The sequence below is a fragment of the Gossypium hirsutum genome, chromosome D13 (assembly GCF_007990345.1).
Source record: "Gossypium hirsutum isolate 1008001.06 chromosome D13, Gossypium_hirsutum_v2.1, whole genome shotgun sequence".
Classification (NCBI taxonomy): Eukaryota; Viridiplantae; Streptophyta; class Magnoliopsida; order Malvales; family Malvaceae; genus Gossypium; species Gossypium hirsutum.
This window is the reverse complement of record NC_053449.1, coordinates 8,606,416-8,622,905: the sequence shown is the minus strand read 5'-3', so window position 1 is coordinate 8,622,905 and position 16,490 is coordinate 8,606,416. Positions and strand designations below refer to the sequence as shown.

The 16,490-nt window shown below is 32.1% G+C and overlaps 2 protein-coding genes across 4 annotated transcripts; both read left to right on the top strand.

Annotated features, from left to right (window-relative positions):
* Window positions 1-2,043: 2,043 nt before the first annotated feature.
* Window positions 2,044-6,247, top strand: LOC107918694 (calumenin-A). 3 transcript variants are annotated; one of them, XR_005923634.1, is made up of 9 exons: window positions 2,044-2,493; window positions 3,783-3,982; window positions 4,465-4,567; window positions 4,680-4,745; window positions 4,890-5,069; window positions 5,165-5,298; window positions 5,576-5,716; window positions 5,799-5,878; window positions 5,971-6,247. XR_005923634.1 is itself a non-coding variant. In XM_041110185.1 (8 exons), exons 1-7 carry the CDS (start codon window positions 2,159-2,161, stop codon window positions 5,696-5,698), a joined length of 1,104 nt encoding a protein of 367 aa, XP_040966119.1. In that variant the 5' UTR covers window positions 2,047-2,158; the 3' UTR covers window positions 5,699-5,716; window positions 5,799-6,247. The 3 variants fall into 3 exon arrangements, 1 of the variants encoding a protein (XP_040966119.1); XR_005923632.1 differs by having other exon boundaries at window positions 2,047-2,493; window positions 5,165-5,261; XM_041110185.1 differs by having other exon boundaries at window positions 2,047-2,493; window positions 5,165-5,261; window positions 5,799-6,247.
* Window positions 6,248-7,322: 1,075 nt separating this feature from the next.
* LOC107920785 (probable protein arginine N-methyltransferase 6) lies at window positions 7,323-15,027 on the top strand. The gene is made up of 13 exons (XM_016850631.2): window positions 7,323-9,696; window positions 10,209-10,274; window positions 10,579-10,647; window positions 11,075-11,110; window positions 11,410-11,475; window positions 12,511-12,579; window positions 12,757-12,834; window positions 13,036-13,114; window positions 13,285-13,379; window positions 13,751-13,835; window positions 14,138-14,343; window positions 14,502-14,620; window positions 14,714-15,027. Exons 1-13 carry the CDS (start codon window positions 9,439-9,441, stop codon window positions 14,754-14,756), a joined length of 1,269 nt encoding a protein of 422 aa, XP_016706120.2. The 5' UTR covers window positions 7,323-9,438; the 3' UTR covers window positions 14,757-15,027.
* The last annotated feature ends 1,463 nt before the right edge of the window (window positions 15,028-16,490 follow it).

Here is a 16,490-nt window from a genome sequence, read left to right as displayed (position 1 = left end):
TGTGGTGATGAAGATTGACGGTTGTTATTTCATCCTAGCTTTTTATGCGTAGAGAAGATGATGGTTGTAAACAATTTTAATTTATGGCAAAAGAAAAAAAAGGCCTCCTTTTCTACAGCAGAAGAGGTTCAAGAATTTGCTGATGCTGTTTTTGTTTTGTTTTTTTGTTTTTTTTTCTCTTTTCATGGCTTTATTATTTATGGGTTTTAGGCTTAGTTCATTTGTTTAGAGGTGAGTATTCAATCAAATCGAATTGAATCAAGTTAAAAAATTTCGAGTTGACAAATCTTATTTTAGCAACTGAACTCAATCTGATTTTTTTTTCGAATCGAGTCAAATCGAGTTGAGTTAACGAATCCTATTATTTATACTCAATGTTACGTTTATATTGACCGATTATTTAACTAGTAGATGAAGTACAAGATTATTTAACTACTTAATGAGTAAACATTTATCAAAACGACGTAGTTTTGTCTTTTCTTATTCGGATTTTTGGATAACTTGAATTGTGTAATTCATATTCGAGTTAAATCGAAAAACTTAATTTTTTTTATTCGAGTTGATCCGAATAACTTGATTAACTCAAATAACTCAAACTATTTAATTCAAAATTTAAAACTTTTATCGAGTTTTTTCAATCGAATCAGATTTTGTTCACCCGTACTTTTATCTACCGAAAGAAATTATTTATCTTCATTTAATGGGGGTTTGTTTGAAATAGTTGTGCTTTTTAAGGCTTGGTTTAGTACCAATGATCTTCACCTAATTGAGTGTTCCATTGTGTTGGATTTGGAGGTTTTTTTTTTGTTTATTTTCTTGTATTGTTTAAGGATAAATTTGAAGTGTTTTTGAACTAATTATAGAGAAGCTTTTAATTTTAATAATAATAAAAAACCTTAGCAATCCGTTAATAGTAGTGATCAAATTGAATAATTATTTTAATTAGGTGATTAAATTTAATTTTTAGTCATTTTATCAGATTAATTTAAAGTTTAATTTATTTTTCACAACATAATAATTGAATTAGATTAAATTTGAATAATAATTTACAGATTTTCACAACATACATACTAAGGGATATTACATTGTGACTTCTAATCATTGATTTTGATTTGTTTGTGTTAATCTTTTGCTCCTAATACAAAGTGGCTGAGGGGGTTCAAATCCAAACTACGGTGCATTCTATTTTTTTTATTTAATTAATAATTAATTTAATTTTTTAATCTAAAAATAAATATTTTATTATTTAAAATAATGAAAATAACTTTTTTTAAAATATGTATATATAAAAGTTATTGATTATTTTTTATTAACTTAAAGAATTATTTTATAAAATAAATGATAAGAAAAAAGAATTTAAAATTTTATTAAAAAATGTCAAAAAAATCATAAAATAAAAATAGTTGTCTAAATAAATCTAGAAGAATTAAATCTAAAATTAATATGAAAAATTAATAATCAAATCATTATGAAAATTGAAAAGTTAGCTTATTGGTAAAAAAAACTTCTTTATTAAAGTAATTTCATTATTCTCAATTTTAAAAGTGAGCAAGTAAGAACAATTAATTATAATGTTTTGATTAGTATAATAATAAATTTAGCTATCAAAGTTTACACATTATATCAATTTGATTCCTGCAACGTATGTAAATGTTGAGATTAAGGGTGAGTTTGGATGAGCGATTCGTTTATCTGCAGTTAGTGTAAAAACAGCGGTGGCAGTGAAATTAGATACTGTAGCGTGAGACAAAAAGTAATCTAAACGCACCACACCGCAACTAATCGCCCATCCAAACTCACCCTAAATTTGTTTAATGTTTTTGAATTAAGTCCAAAATAATAAAATATGTAAACATCAAAAATTAATTTTATTATTATTCAATTAAAATCATGTACGATACGGACCGTGATTAATTATTCTGATTGACAGAAATTATATTATTCCAATATTTTTGAAAGAGATTAATTTGCTCAAAATCAAAATGGAGAAAAAGAAAAGAAAATGAATTGATAGTATAAATCGACTGAACTATCTTTTCAGTTTTCAAAAATGTAAGGATTGAAGATTAATTTCTCAATTTTCGTATTAATCGACGCTTAAAATGAATGATCCATAGTAGCATTAAACAAATCTAAAATTAAAAGGACCTCCAAGAAAATGGGAGAACTTTCTGCCATTGTGTACATGACCGTGGCTCTGCTAATCCTTTTCATCATCTCTTATTCCCCCAAGAAACACCCTGCCGACAACCGCCGCCGCCTCGTCAAGCTCCGCTCTTCCTTCAGCTTCAGCAACCCCGCCCGTCACGAGCCTGTCGCTTTTGATCCACTCGTCGCCAAGATCGAGCGCCGCCGTGAAGACAATCAGTGGGAGAAGCAGTACGTGGAGCATTCCCGCCCCGACTATTTACAATACCCCGAACCCGCTGAAGAATCGCAGCCTGAGACCGAAGATTACTTGAATGACGAGGACAAGTTCAATGTTACCAATAGGTTGGTGGTATTACATTCACATAGACAGCCTGGTTGAATTTGTATCGGATAAATTCAAATTGGATCAATCTCGAGTTTAAAATATTCTGATCATTTAGTCAAATTTGAAATTGGATCATTTCGGTGTGTTCCGATAATTTATGTTTGAGACTTAGTTGTTTAGGATTTTTCGTTTTTAGGTTATCTGACTTTAAATTCAGGTTGAGTTGTTTTAGGTAGGTTGATATCAGTTCGGTTGTTATTTTTTAAAAAAAGTTTTGAACTTTCCATCATAATTTAGTTTGATTTTTTATTTTTTTGAAAATCTCCTATTAATTCGATTTGGTTAACCACGATTTTTAAATCTGTAATTTATAAACCCTTCAAACAAGTCGGTTTGGATCGGTTTTTAATTTTTGGGTTTTTCTTGCTTAGCCTAGTTTTAGGACGGGATCGTTACTGGGTTAAAATCATGGTCAAATAGAGTTGGATAGAGTTTCAGATTAGATTGATATGATCGAGTTTTTGAGTTTCAGTCTGAATTGAATTGTTTGTCACTATTATGTTTGAGGCTTGGTTTTTTAGGACGGCTAATTTATTTGGTTTTAAGATTTATCATTTTAGGGTATGTTACTTCAAGTTCAAGTTGTTTTAGGATGGGTCATTACGAGTTAAAATCACAGTCAAATAAAGTTGGATCGAGTTTAAGTTTAGATTGATAGGATTGAGTTTTTTATTTTAGTCAGAATTAGAAATTTCTGTCACTATTGTTGTTACTATTATTGCTTACTAAGGGTTGAAATTTTGGAGCTTTAGTTAGTGTTTTAGCTGCCAATTTTAGTTAAAAATGTGTTTTTGATTATCAATGTTACTATTTATGAGCTAGCTATGTTTACTTGTTCACATTAATGCTTCATTAGTTCATTTATCCGATTCAATTGCATGTAAGTGTGAATTTGTGTAACAAATATATTCATAACTATTCTTGGTAATGATGAATCCTATTTTATTTACTAATGGTTATATATATATATTTGTTATTCCTCATGTGCTTTATAGAAAGCTTGTTAGGTCTCTTCATTATTATAAGCATTGAGATGTGAGTATGCTTAAGTCCTTTGTGAATGCTTTTTAGAATGAGTATATTGTGATGATTTGGTTGGAAATATAAATTGATGTTATGGGTTATGTCTTTGCTTCATGATGCAGTTTACATAAACCTTGCACCTATATTTGTATTCTTGTTGACGCATGTTGGCATTAAAATTTTGGTAGATGTTGATAGAGTGGAGGTTTAATGTAATGAACAGGTTAGTGTTGCTGTTTCCCAAGATTGATGTCGATCCGGCAGATGGTTTTGTGACTGAGAATGAATTGATTGAGTGGAATTTGCAGCAGGCTATGAAAGAAGAGTGGTTCAGGAGTTTGAGGGAGATGGAAATTCATGACAAAAACAATGATGGGTTAGTTTCGTATGCAGAGTACGAAGCTCCCAGTTGGGTGATGAATGGTCTGTGGTCTATACTCTACCATTATGCTACTAAATTATAGATCATGTTGTAAAACTAGTCCTTTGTGTTTGCTTTCCTTTTTTTCCTTTTAAGCTAAGTTCTTAGGTGGCTGCAGTTGTTTGATAGATGGATTTATACTGATCTGTAGATACTTTTGACGAATCCGTGAAGTCACTTTTTGAAGTGATTCTCAAAACTTTTGAGAGTTATAGTGATTAATGACACTAAAACAAAACAACAGACATGCATGATCTGTTCTTTCCTGCCATGAGGGACGAGTCAGTACTTACCATGTTCCCTTTGATAGAGACATAGAGTAAACCATTATAACAAGTCTATGCTATTTATGGATCTTATCTTGCTTTCAATAATGATCAATATAGATTTGTAGTACAAAACTTGGATATTGTAATTGATTTCTGTTTAATTTGCCAAGCAGTAATTTTAGAGGTGGTAACTTATTTGTGCTTCTTTTGTCTAGACTACGCATCTTTTGGTCATGATATGGGCTGGTGGACAGAAGAACATTTTTATGCATCAGATGCCGATGGCGATCATGTATTGAATTTAACCGAGTTCAATGAGTAAGTTCCAACTTATACAGAAAGTTCCTACTAATATACTTCCAGTGAAAAGGGTATTTTCAATTGCTGCTATTGCTATCTCTCCTAATTTTTCTGCTTGGTTCTTTCCCAGCTTTATGCACCCAGCTGACAGTAAAAACCCAAAGCTGCTTCAATGGTTATGCAAAAAGGAAGTAAGGTGACCTGAGTTTTATTCCTTTTCCTTTTCCCTTTCCCTGTTTTACATGTTATCCCGTTTTTCATTTGACCTTTTTCTTTTTCCTTCTATTATTGCCTTTCAATCACTATGACTTTTGCCCCTTTTTTTCTTTTTCTCCCTTAGGGAAAGAGATGCAGACAAAGATGGGAAGGTTAACTTTGATGAATTTTTTCATGGTGTATTTGACTTGGTAATAACCCATGATGAAGAAGGTCATAACTCTTTTCATCCATTTGATTACTCAATGGATGCCGAGACCCCAGCTAAACAGATGTTTAGCCAACTTGATAAAGATGGTGACAGGTGCTTGTATGAACATTTGATGTTCGGTATATGTTTGGAATGGAAACTTATTCTTTTGGATGGTTAAATACATTTCCTGTGGTTATCATTAACAGATTATTGTCAGATGAAGAGTTACTACCAATAATTGGGAAACTTCATCCATCAGAGCAGTACTATGCTAAACAACAAGCAGATTACATCATGTCGCAGGTATTTACGCACCAGATGGTTGAACATTGCTATGCATGTACGTATGCATGATTTCTCTAGTGTTCCATTTTATTCAGCAAATACGATGTTAGTTTGTTTTAGATTAAATGTTCCTGTATAAGGAATAATTTTCTTGTGAGTCATAGTTGCTGCAAAGGTTTTGACAATGGAATGAAAATTTTGAGTTTCACTTCGTTCTTGACCAAGGCTTGACATAGAGGTTGCTACCCCTCCTTTTGGACGAATGAAGTTTATTTGTGCCAAACAGAAAAAGAAAGCTCTGTTATTGAACATTTTTGTTAATTTAATTACAGGCAGATTTGAATAAAGACGGTCGCTTAAGCTTAGTTGAGATGATTGACAACCCGTATGTATTTTACAATGCCATCTTCAATGATAGTGAAGATGACTATGAATACCATGACGAGTTCCGCTAATTGCTAATTTCATGAGTGGTAAGAGGAACCATCTCTAAGTTGCTTGCATCTATTTCATCTTTTTTTGCATAAACCGAGCTGCTTTCATATAATGTTGCAGGAGACAAAAGGCAGCAATAGAATTCAAATTCTTTTCTAGCAATTGTTTATGCTTCATAAACTTTCTTACCGATACCCATGGTGAGTTCTTGTACTCCATCATTCAATGCCGACCATTTTCGAGTTTTTATTCTATCCATCTGCTACTTCAGATTACTATTTCCTCATTGCAGGTTAAGGGCCTTAGCTTGTTCGAAAGGTGGTTTCACCATTGAAGCTGGTCCTTGGAATTTCATCTTTCTGGCATACATTTGTTAATTACAGTAGACTGATGTTTTTAATGCATTAAAGTTTTTTCAAGTCTAAAATTTTGATGATCCATTTGACATATGTGTATGTCAAAATGCAGGGTCCATATAAAAGCAACATAGTTGCCATCTGGTATGGAAACTCAAAATGTGCAGATTCAAAGTCGTAAAATAATTTCATTCCATTTATTTGTTTATTCAACCACATGAAAACAACTCATGTATTTCATAATTTATTATTGTTCTGGTTGTCAAGAAGATTTTACCTATCCACCACCACATTATAATCAAATGGTTTTTTAATTGGACTCAAAGAAATGGTTTTCAAAGGTGTAAAATTATTGATTAAAAACCAACTTGAATTTGAATTCATCTAAATTCGAAAATAACTTAATATGAAATTATTTGCACATAAAATATCTAAACTCATAATGACTTAACTTGAAAATTACCTCAAATGAATATACTCGAGTTGAAATGACTCTAAAATTTTAAAATTCGAATAGACTCAGTCCAGATTGACTCAACAAAACACTAACTTTTGTTGTTTAACTAGGGGACTATTGAAAATATCAAAGTCATAAATTATAGGTATAGTGGAGGGATTATGTACATAAATTAATAATTCAAAGTACACAAAAGGTTGAAACCTTCGCCTAAAGGTAGGTGTTTATAAGTTGAGCTGAACTAAAGTACTATTTAAAAGATTAAAATCATAAATGAGATATAGTAGAGGGACTAGGTATGTAAATTAATAATTTGAAGTACATAAAAAATTAAAACCCTACGCGCAAAAAGTATTTATGAGTTGAATTGAATTGAGTTCTAATTCTAAAAAATCTGAACTCAAGCCCAACTAATTCAAACATGTCTAAATGATTTGTTTCACTATAAAAGATAATAAAGATATTTTTATTTAAATTTAATTATAAATATAAAATATTAATATAAGCTGTAATAGGCCAATTTAGCCCGGGCTCACAAAAAAATAATAAACCCAAAATAATAAAACAAAGTCCAAGTCCAGTCCAAAATTATATCATTTGGCCCGATCGGAATGACTCATTATTTGAAAAGGTTGAAGGTCTATCTACAAGCTTGACACATATGGAAACATAATCTTCAAGGATATGCAATCTTAGATATGATATGCAATCGTAGAAGATAAGATTTTGTAATCTTAGAGATTTAATCTTAGCCGTTGATGTAATTGATCTATACCGTCGGATTTGGGGAGGCTCAACTATAAATAGAGGCATCTCCCTTCATTGTAGAACACTGGAGTTTGGAGCAATAATAATTCTTAAGAGCATTCACTCAAATTTCTCCCTCTCTTGCATTCTTATTTTCTGTGGCTTGTTCTTATTTTGTTCTTCGTTCATCTTCGTTTCTTTTTAAGTTGCTTTCATTAGAGTTGGATTTTGGTGGAGGAAATTTCGTTGAATCTTCATATTGTTCATTCATTTAACCATTCTTATCGTTCTTTTTTTTTTCCATTAAGTATATACTTTATTTGTTTTTAATATTATGTCACACATGTTTATTTTTTAAAAACTCGTGTTATAAATCATCCATTTTAAATTATTTGATTATTTGCTTTAAATATTTTTCCATATATTATCAATTGTAATTTATTTTTTATACTATCTATTTTTTTCCATATTTTGGCCCTCAATTTTGTTTTATTCTCATTTTTTCCTTGTAATTCTGTTTTAAATTCAATTTAATCCTCACTAGTTTGATTTAATTTGCTTGTGTTTTATTTATTTAAGTATTGATTATTATGTTTTTTAAATTTTAAATTGGATATGATTTGAATGTTTAAACTTATTATTATTAAATTTATCACCAATATTATCTAAGTTATTTTATTGTATATTATTATTTTAGATTTATCACGTTTTATTATTTGTAATTTATCAATATTATTATTTTAAATTCATTGTAACATTATTTTAAATTTATCATGTATATCTATTTCAAATTTATCATTAATATTTTTAAATTTATTATATACTGTTCTTTTGGATTTATCACGTATGATTATTCTAGAATTATCATCAAAATTTTTAAATTTTATATGTATTATTATTTCAAATTTATTATATATTATTTATTGTAAATTATCCAATTCATTTCAAATTGTAGATATTATTTGTATTAAATTGTAAATTCATATATATTATTTGTTTTAATTCATGTATTGTTTTAAACTTCATCCATATACATACTATTTATTTTGAATTATACATATTACTTTTTTATTATTATTATTTTTCTATATAATGTATATTCTAATTTTTCTTCATACTTCATTTGCTTAAATATTTTTGTATATTGTGTTTATTAGTTGTTTTAAACAAATTATTAAATGAGAACATTACATCATAGTTAAAATTTCCGATTTATTTGCCAAAATTTGATTATTTCATTTCTTTTCATTTCGAATAAATCAAATTTATATCATTGTTAATATTGCATTAAACCTTCGCTTTGATCCAATATGTTGTCTTTGGAACGATGAGAAATCGTGCTCTAACTTACGGGGTTTCGATTTTCTCATCGAACTAAAACGACTAAACATTTTAGTTTTCAAATGCACAAAGTTTCAATAAAGATTTTTAAAAGGTTAGCTTATGCTCGGAAATTCAAACGTTGCATCCTAACTTACGTGATACAACATCTTATTGCCTCGAGATGAGAAATCCTTTTACATTCGTTCAAATCTATCCAAGCATTGTTTTAAAATATGACATTAATAAAAAGGGGAATCGTTTCTAAACTTTTCAAATTTTCGACATTCGACTTTGAGACATTAATTAATCAATTAGGTACCAATTTTTGGGCGTTACGAGGGTGCTAATTCTTTCTCGTGCGTAACCGACTCCCGAGCTCATTTTCTCGAATTTTATAGACCAAAATCATTATTTTAATAAATCAAAATGTTTTATTAAAATGATTAATTTCAAGGTGATTCGATCTCACCTCGAAAAAAAGATTAGTGACGACTCTATTTTCGTTTTAAAACTTCACCCCATTTTTCAAAATAAAAATGGTTTCGACATAAGCTATTTCTATATTTTCCATTATTTTTAAACAATAAAATAGACGGATGAAACCAATTCGGTTTGAGAAATATAAAGCTAAGGTCCACCAGTTGGGCTGACCGGGCGGGTAGCCACGAGCCCCTCAACCCTTGCCCTTATATAAGGATTATAAGCTGTTGTAACCGCACCGCAAAACCCCAAAACCTTAACCGCCATTCGGTTTTCATTTAACAAACAGTAACGCAAACCAGCTTTTCCTCTTTGGGTTCTTGACAAGGAAAAACGTTGCAGTTTTCTCCCTCCTCACATTGCCCGTCAATTGCTGCTCTCCGGCGACTGGCAAAACATGTCTGGGAGCACAGGAGTCGGCAATGTCCCTCGCCAGCAGCAGACCTCGGGAGGGAGGCGAGGGGGAAGTCGTGGGAGGAGGGGAGGTCGTAGGTCACGTGAAGTGTTTAGGGCTTCTGAATCCCAGCACCCCCAGCAGAAGGACGCCAGCGACGATCAGCAAGACCTGAAATCACCTCCTCCCGCTTGTACGGACTTCGACGTGGCCTACTTTGAGGCTTACGCCCACATCGGTATCCACGAAGAAATGATCAAGGTCTTTTTCTTTCTTTCTTGTTCTTTCTCTTCATACGTAATTGTTCTTAACTGAGTTCATTTTGTTTTTGGTATTAATGCTTCTTGATGGATTGTGTGGAATTTCTTGCACTTCTAGCTTTATGAGTTTAGTCTTTTGGAAGCATTTTAGTGCTTGCATTTACTAGGGGAAATGGGTTATTGCCAAGATCGTGTCTTGGAATGAGAACTTAACATTGGGAATTTAAATTTGAGTTGTTTTAGCAATGTCCTCACGTTCTTTGTTTACAAAAAAATGTTGCTTTTTACTATTTATGAACTATCTATGAATTTTTTGCTACCTCGTTTAAGCAAGGTTGAATCTTGCATTTGTAATCAAAAGTTTTAGTACTTCTTTACTTGTGCTTGTTCCAATGGCGGGTTCTTTAAATTATAGTTCGTTGTTTAAAGAATTTTTCTTTTAAAAAATAATAATGATGATAATAGAAATTCATGACAATCCACTGATCATACCTTATCTTTAAAAGTATACAGGATCATGTTCGAACTGAAGCCTACCGGGATGCAGTCATGCAACACCAGAGTTTTATTCAGGGGAGGGTAATGCCATTTTGTCCTTGTTATAAAACTATATCTAATCTCTCTTCTTTCTTGAAACCAAATGATACCTGGTTTTACCATATTTGGTTTGATTTTGTGTAAGATTCCTGTTTCACCTAATCACGATATTATGCTGTACTGATATTATAATCTCATCCCTGGGTGACATGCATTTGTGTCTAATAGAAACATAGATACAAAGCATACGGCTCTCAAACAGCCAAGTTGGTTTAAGGGTTCTCTCCAAATAATATTTAGCTGGTTTATTCCTCTTCCTCATTATTTATTTTGACTATTTTTATAGGTTGTAGTTGATGTTGGATGTGGCACGGGCATTCTTTCGATATTTTGTGCTCAAGCTGGTGCAAAACGGGTATTTGTTTTGAAGTTCTTATCGCATGATTGACATATTTATAGCAGAGTTATGCTTTTTGAGAGTTGATTCAATCTCAGTTTTTGCACATCATGTGTACTGTTTTCAACTAATTACTGAATATCGCATTATTTAGTAAGTGCAGAGGATTGTTAGAAGTTATGTTGAACTTTCTTTTTTTGGTTTCCTCTAGGTTTTTCTATCTTTCTTTCTTTCTTTGTGAACTTTATAATTTTACCATAAAGAAGACAAGGAGGCTTCAATTCAACTATTGACCAAGAGCAAATGTAGATAGAACTGCAATTTTGTTCTTTAGTATATATATATTTTTAGAACTCTCTTGCTATCTCAAAGTTATATTCTTGTAATGTTTATGGATTCAACTAAATACAACTGTCTAATATCTTAAGCAATTATATGTTTTCAGGTTTATGCAGTGGACGCCAGTGCTATTGCAGTGCAGGTACTTTGTTGCATTAGTGCTTAACTACGTGTAGCTGAGGCATTTTTACCTTCTCTTTTGAGAGTGCTAATTTAGCTCATTTTCCTTCTCTCCTTGCCATTTTCATTTTCTTACTGTGTTAATTGCTACAATGAGATTCTGATACCTGGTTAACACTGCTATTAGAATCTGTATGCTAGTTATCTATCAACATTGTGGAATTATATATATTCTATACTTCTCTAGACCTTTCTTTGGCTGCCTTGTTTAAAATGGAACTGACCGTTTGGTTTGTATTCAACTTTGCTATTTGCAATCAGGCCAAAGAAGTGGTGAAAGCAAATAATTTAGCTGAAACGGTCATTGTATTGCATGGGCGAGTTGAGGTAGGCTTTTCCTCTCAGGCTTGTAGATGTCTATGCTCCTTAAGTTGTTGCAAGAATATTAGAAAAAAGAATAAGCACCTATATATATTAGCATTTTTTATTTCTTCTCAGACTTATTGACGTGTATTTCCTTAAATGGTTGGGAACGGGGGAGTTGAATTTAACTTTGGACTTTGTTGGAGGGATAAGCCAACTTAGCGTTAGATTTTCTTTCTTCAACTTTTTTAAAGTCTTTGAGAATAACTTCTTTATCTTTAAAGCCACAAGTCCGCAACAATCAGTTTGAACATCGTGGAATTAGAGATGATTCATCTGCATTTACTGTTGAGGTCAACAGAAAACTAGCTGCCCTGGAAAATCAAGGTGGAATTCTTGTTTTGCTGTGTGCAAAATGGATGGAGACCTTTATCGGTGCTTTACCTTTTGCAAACCATTTTAGGGCTTTGCATTGGTGCTGGTGTTTAAATCTCTTTATAGATGAGAAAAATTGTAACAGCACTTTCTAGCTGCTCTCATTAGTAGAAGACTGCAATTGTGGTAGCCTTTGTGGATATATTTGGTTAAATAGTCGCATCTTTCTCATACTTGATATGAGCACCATTATAGTTATGGGGATCATAGGATAATAATTGGTGAAAGCTTGTACCTATAGGTCATTGGCCATTGTAATGTTTGCTGGGTTGCCAGCTTTCACATAGGCTTGGTTTCAACACCCAGCTGTATCAATTCATAGATTAATTATCGAACAATGAGTGGATATTACTGCTATTTGTATCTTTGTTTGGAGAGACACAAAATTAGCAGCTATTGTAGGCTAAATTTATGTAGGTCATTTAAGATAACGAAGACTCAATTTTCATTTCTACATTTATGTTTAGAATCTAGATCTGCTAATAAACTTCTAGATGGTAGGGTTGGGGAGGGGGGTGGACCGCTATGTGCTTCACACTGTTCTGAGAAATGTGTTACTTTCTCTTGAACTGATTTATTTCCTTTCGAATGTCTGACAGTTTATACTAGTTATAATTTCTACAGGATGTTGAAATTGATGAACAGGTTGATGTAATAATTTCAGAGTGGATGGGCTACACGCTGCTCTATGAGGTGATTGTTAAAACCTTACATCATATGCTAAGTTTATTTTTAAAAGATTTCAATGAACTCTTACATGTTCAGAGATGAGAGCATTATCTTTTATTAATTCAATTGACTATTTGTCCTATTCTTTTTACATTTATTTTACTTGCATTTTATGTGATCACCCTCATTACAATTTTCCAGAGCATGCTGGGAAGTGTTATTACTGCTAGAGATCGATGGCTAAAACATGGAGGCCTTATTCTTCCTTGCGCTGCAACGGTCTGTGTCCCTTCTTTTTTATGCCAGCTATTGTAACCTTGTTTTGGTACTTGCTGACCATGACAGTGTAATTGAGCTGCTTTGTTCTTTTTCCTCTCTGTTTAATGGTTTGTGACTCGTATGAAGTTTTATTGTGTTGCAGAACCTGTTTCTCATGATGAAAATAAACTTATTTATTGTTTCACTCTTTACTGCCTGCAGTTATACCTGGCACCCATCACACATCCTGACAGATACAATGACAGCATTGATTTCTGGCGCAATGTCTATGGAATTGATAGTGAGTATGATGCTAAGTTAGATTTGTATTTTTTTTTCATGCATATATATGTGAAATTAAATTTCTACTAACCTGCTTAGAAATTTCAGCTCTCATGTCTTTTGCTTGTAGCTTGTTTCTTTGTTGATTGTGTGTGAAATAGGAAATTATAATGTTGATTTCTCTTGTAGTGTCTGCAATGCTGCCGGTAGCAAAACAGTGTGCGTTTGAAGAGCCATGTGTGGAGACAATAACGGGGGAAAATGTTTTGACGTGGCCACATGTGGTTAGTCTTCTAGATCTCTTGCTTTTCCCCTCTGGTTTTCCCTATTGATTTCTGAAATCGGAAAGGCCAACCGTTAGTTTTATCATATCCTTTATGTCTTCTTTACCTAAGACATCACAATCCCCTTAGATCCCCAAGGCATGAGTTGCAAGTGCACCACTGGTGTCTATGTGGCAACCTAATAGATTCTTCATAAATTGAAAATTTGATGTACCAATTTCTCATTAATGCCATGTGGCTGTTGCTTGAGACATTCTCTTTGCCAACAGCGTTTGTCCATGTTATATGACCAAATTGTGAGTTCTAAAGCAATTTTCATTTTAACATATTTCTAAAAATTGCTCATCAAATGGCATTATTACGATAAACAGGTTAAGCATGTGGACTGTTACACTATCCAACTCAATGAGTTAGAATCCGTATCAACAAGATATAAGTTCCAGTCAATGATGCGAGGTAAACCCATTATTATACCTTTGCTTTTACCATATGCAATGTTCTGTCTTCTTTCTGTCTGTGTGCATACATATGCTGTGTTGGGAATTTCCATTGTGTGTGCAGACCAGACAATTGAGATATCATGCAGTAGTGTAATCAGTTTATCTTCTTTTGTTAATATCTTTCAGTTTACCATTGTTACACACCATTTACATCATTTCACATGGGCCTTTGTTTCATGCTATTAGCTTACATGGTCGTCGTAGATTTCCTCTATGTCTTCATTTTGAGCATAGTATTCGTACTTCCTTGATTCCCAGCTCCACTACATGGATTTGCGTTTTGGTTTGATGTTGAATTCAGTGGGCCAGCAAATTCTTCTATAATCACTCCAAGTCAATCCCCACTCATTGGCCTATCAGATGATGATCCTGTTGATGATATCCCAAGTAAGAAACGCACCAATCCCAACGAACCACTTGTACTCTCAACAGCACCAGAGGATCCTCCAACACATTGGCAACAGGTATCATATGCAAAAGTTGTTTGATTCTATTAAGAAATACGCTATTGATTTGAGCATAACAAAATTCTGAACCGTTGTGAACTGTACCAATTTGCATGATGGTACTGCTTCCTTTCTTTAGGGTACCTTTTTTAAAGCTTATGACGTAAATTTTGCAGACATTGATATACTTGTATGACCCCATAGAAGTGGAGCAGGATCAAATTATTGAAGGCTCTGTAACACTATCTCAAAGCAAAGAAAATCGTCGATTTATGAATATCCATCTTCAGTATTCGTGAGTAACAGCGTATATATTTTTTCTAAGCTAAAGATTAGCCTTCCTTGTGTTGCTGGTGGCTCATCCACTTTCTGATCTTCACTCTTGCAGTTCGGGTGGCAGATCCTTTGTAAAAGAGTCGGTATTTCGATGATCCGTTCGAGGTATTACTACTTTTTACTGAAGACTTGCACAGAAAGTGATTTGACTAACATTGACCATACAAAGCTGCACAAAGATGAAGCTATTTGTTTTACCTTGGCCAACAAACTGGAAGTTTTGAAAATTCGACATTACCTTTGCTGATGGAGCAAAGATTATTGTTTGAAACACCCATGAGATGAGATACTAGTGTATAGCCATATTTTGTAGACTAGTTGAAAAATTCCTTGCCCTTATGGAACTAGTAGTAAATTCAGCATTTATCCCGGGCCCGTTGTTTAATTCAACTGATACAACATGCCGTCATCCAGCAAATCTAGTGTAGGGATCTTAGCATCTATTAATTATAAAAATGATAATATCAATTAAAATATTAATTAAATAATGAAGTAATGTGAATAAAAATAATATCAATGCATTACAAACGAATTTTTATGGAAATTAACAATAATGGAAAACTATTTCAATAATTAATCAGTTGGTTTGAAATAAAGATTTATCTTTATTAGAAAATTTATAATATAAATATTGCTTGGGAAAATATTTGGTACATTGATTTTTTAGACTTCATAAACAAGGTAATGGGCTTAACAATTGCCCTATTGAGATATAATAAATATCAAAATAAATAATTGATTTAAAAAAGAGACTTGTGACAATTTTCTAAGGCTGTTAGTGAAGTAAAAAAAGTGCATTACCGTATACCCAATTTTAATCCATTTTATATAAAGAATGATTTTTAGGCATTTCTCATTTAAGTTAATGCGCGATAAGCTTATGACACTAAATTAATAAATTTTAGTATAATATAAATCCATATGATTTTGTTTTTAATCCTTCAAATATGTTCAAATTTGATATTTAATCTACATATTTAATTTAACAAACATTAGTTTTTCTTAAAACACCCCTTCAAAGATTAAGGAAAAAGGGTTTGCATGACTAATAGGGAAAAAAACATATGTTTTAGTGATGCAGTTGAAATCAACTAAAAATATGGCTAAGGCAAGTGCATTTATCAATTAATAGTATAGTTATGGTGAGTAAAGATATCGTTCCCATGAAGACTAAAAGTACTAGTAATTACTGAGTTTCTATTATTTAACCAATAAATTCGAGTGGTTGATTAAAACTAAAAATTAACTAAATTAATTAACTACGAACGCGACAAAGAACAAATCAGGAAAATAATCAAGTAAACACCAAGAAGTGAAACAATACCCAGGAAAGAATTCACCTAGACTTCATCTGTCACTATCAATCTAAATTACGTAATTTCTCCACTTATCTTGATTCGTAGATATCCTTAAACTATGCTAATATCTCTCTTCAAGAATAAGAGCAACTGACCTATGGATTAATTGAAATTTCTCCACTTATCTTGATTAATTGAAATTTCTTTCTAATTAAAACCCCTATTATCGCATTAACTCGACCTATGGATTCCCCTGTTAGATTTGACTTTAATTCGGTAGATTTATGTCGTCCTATTTTTAGGATTGCATGCAACTCCACTCAATTACACTGGATTTACTCTCAAACAGGGTCTATTCCTCCTCTGATTTAAGCACATCAAACATGGATCAATAGTTTAGAAATATTAAACAAAAAATTAAGCACATATAATTGAGAACAATATTTAGGTCTTTATTGCGTAAAATAAAAATCAAATGACAAAATTCATCATAGGGTTCATCTCTCTAGGTATTTAGAAAATTAGTTCATG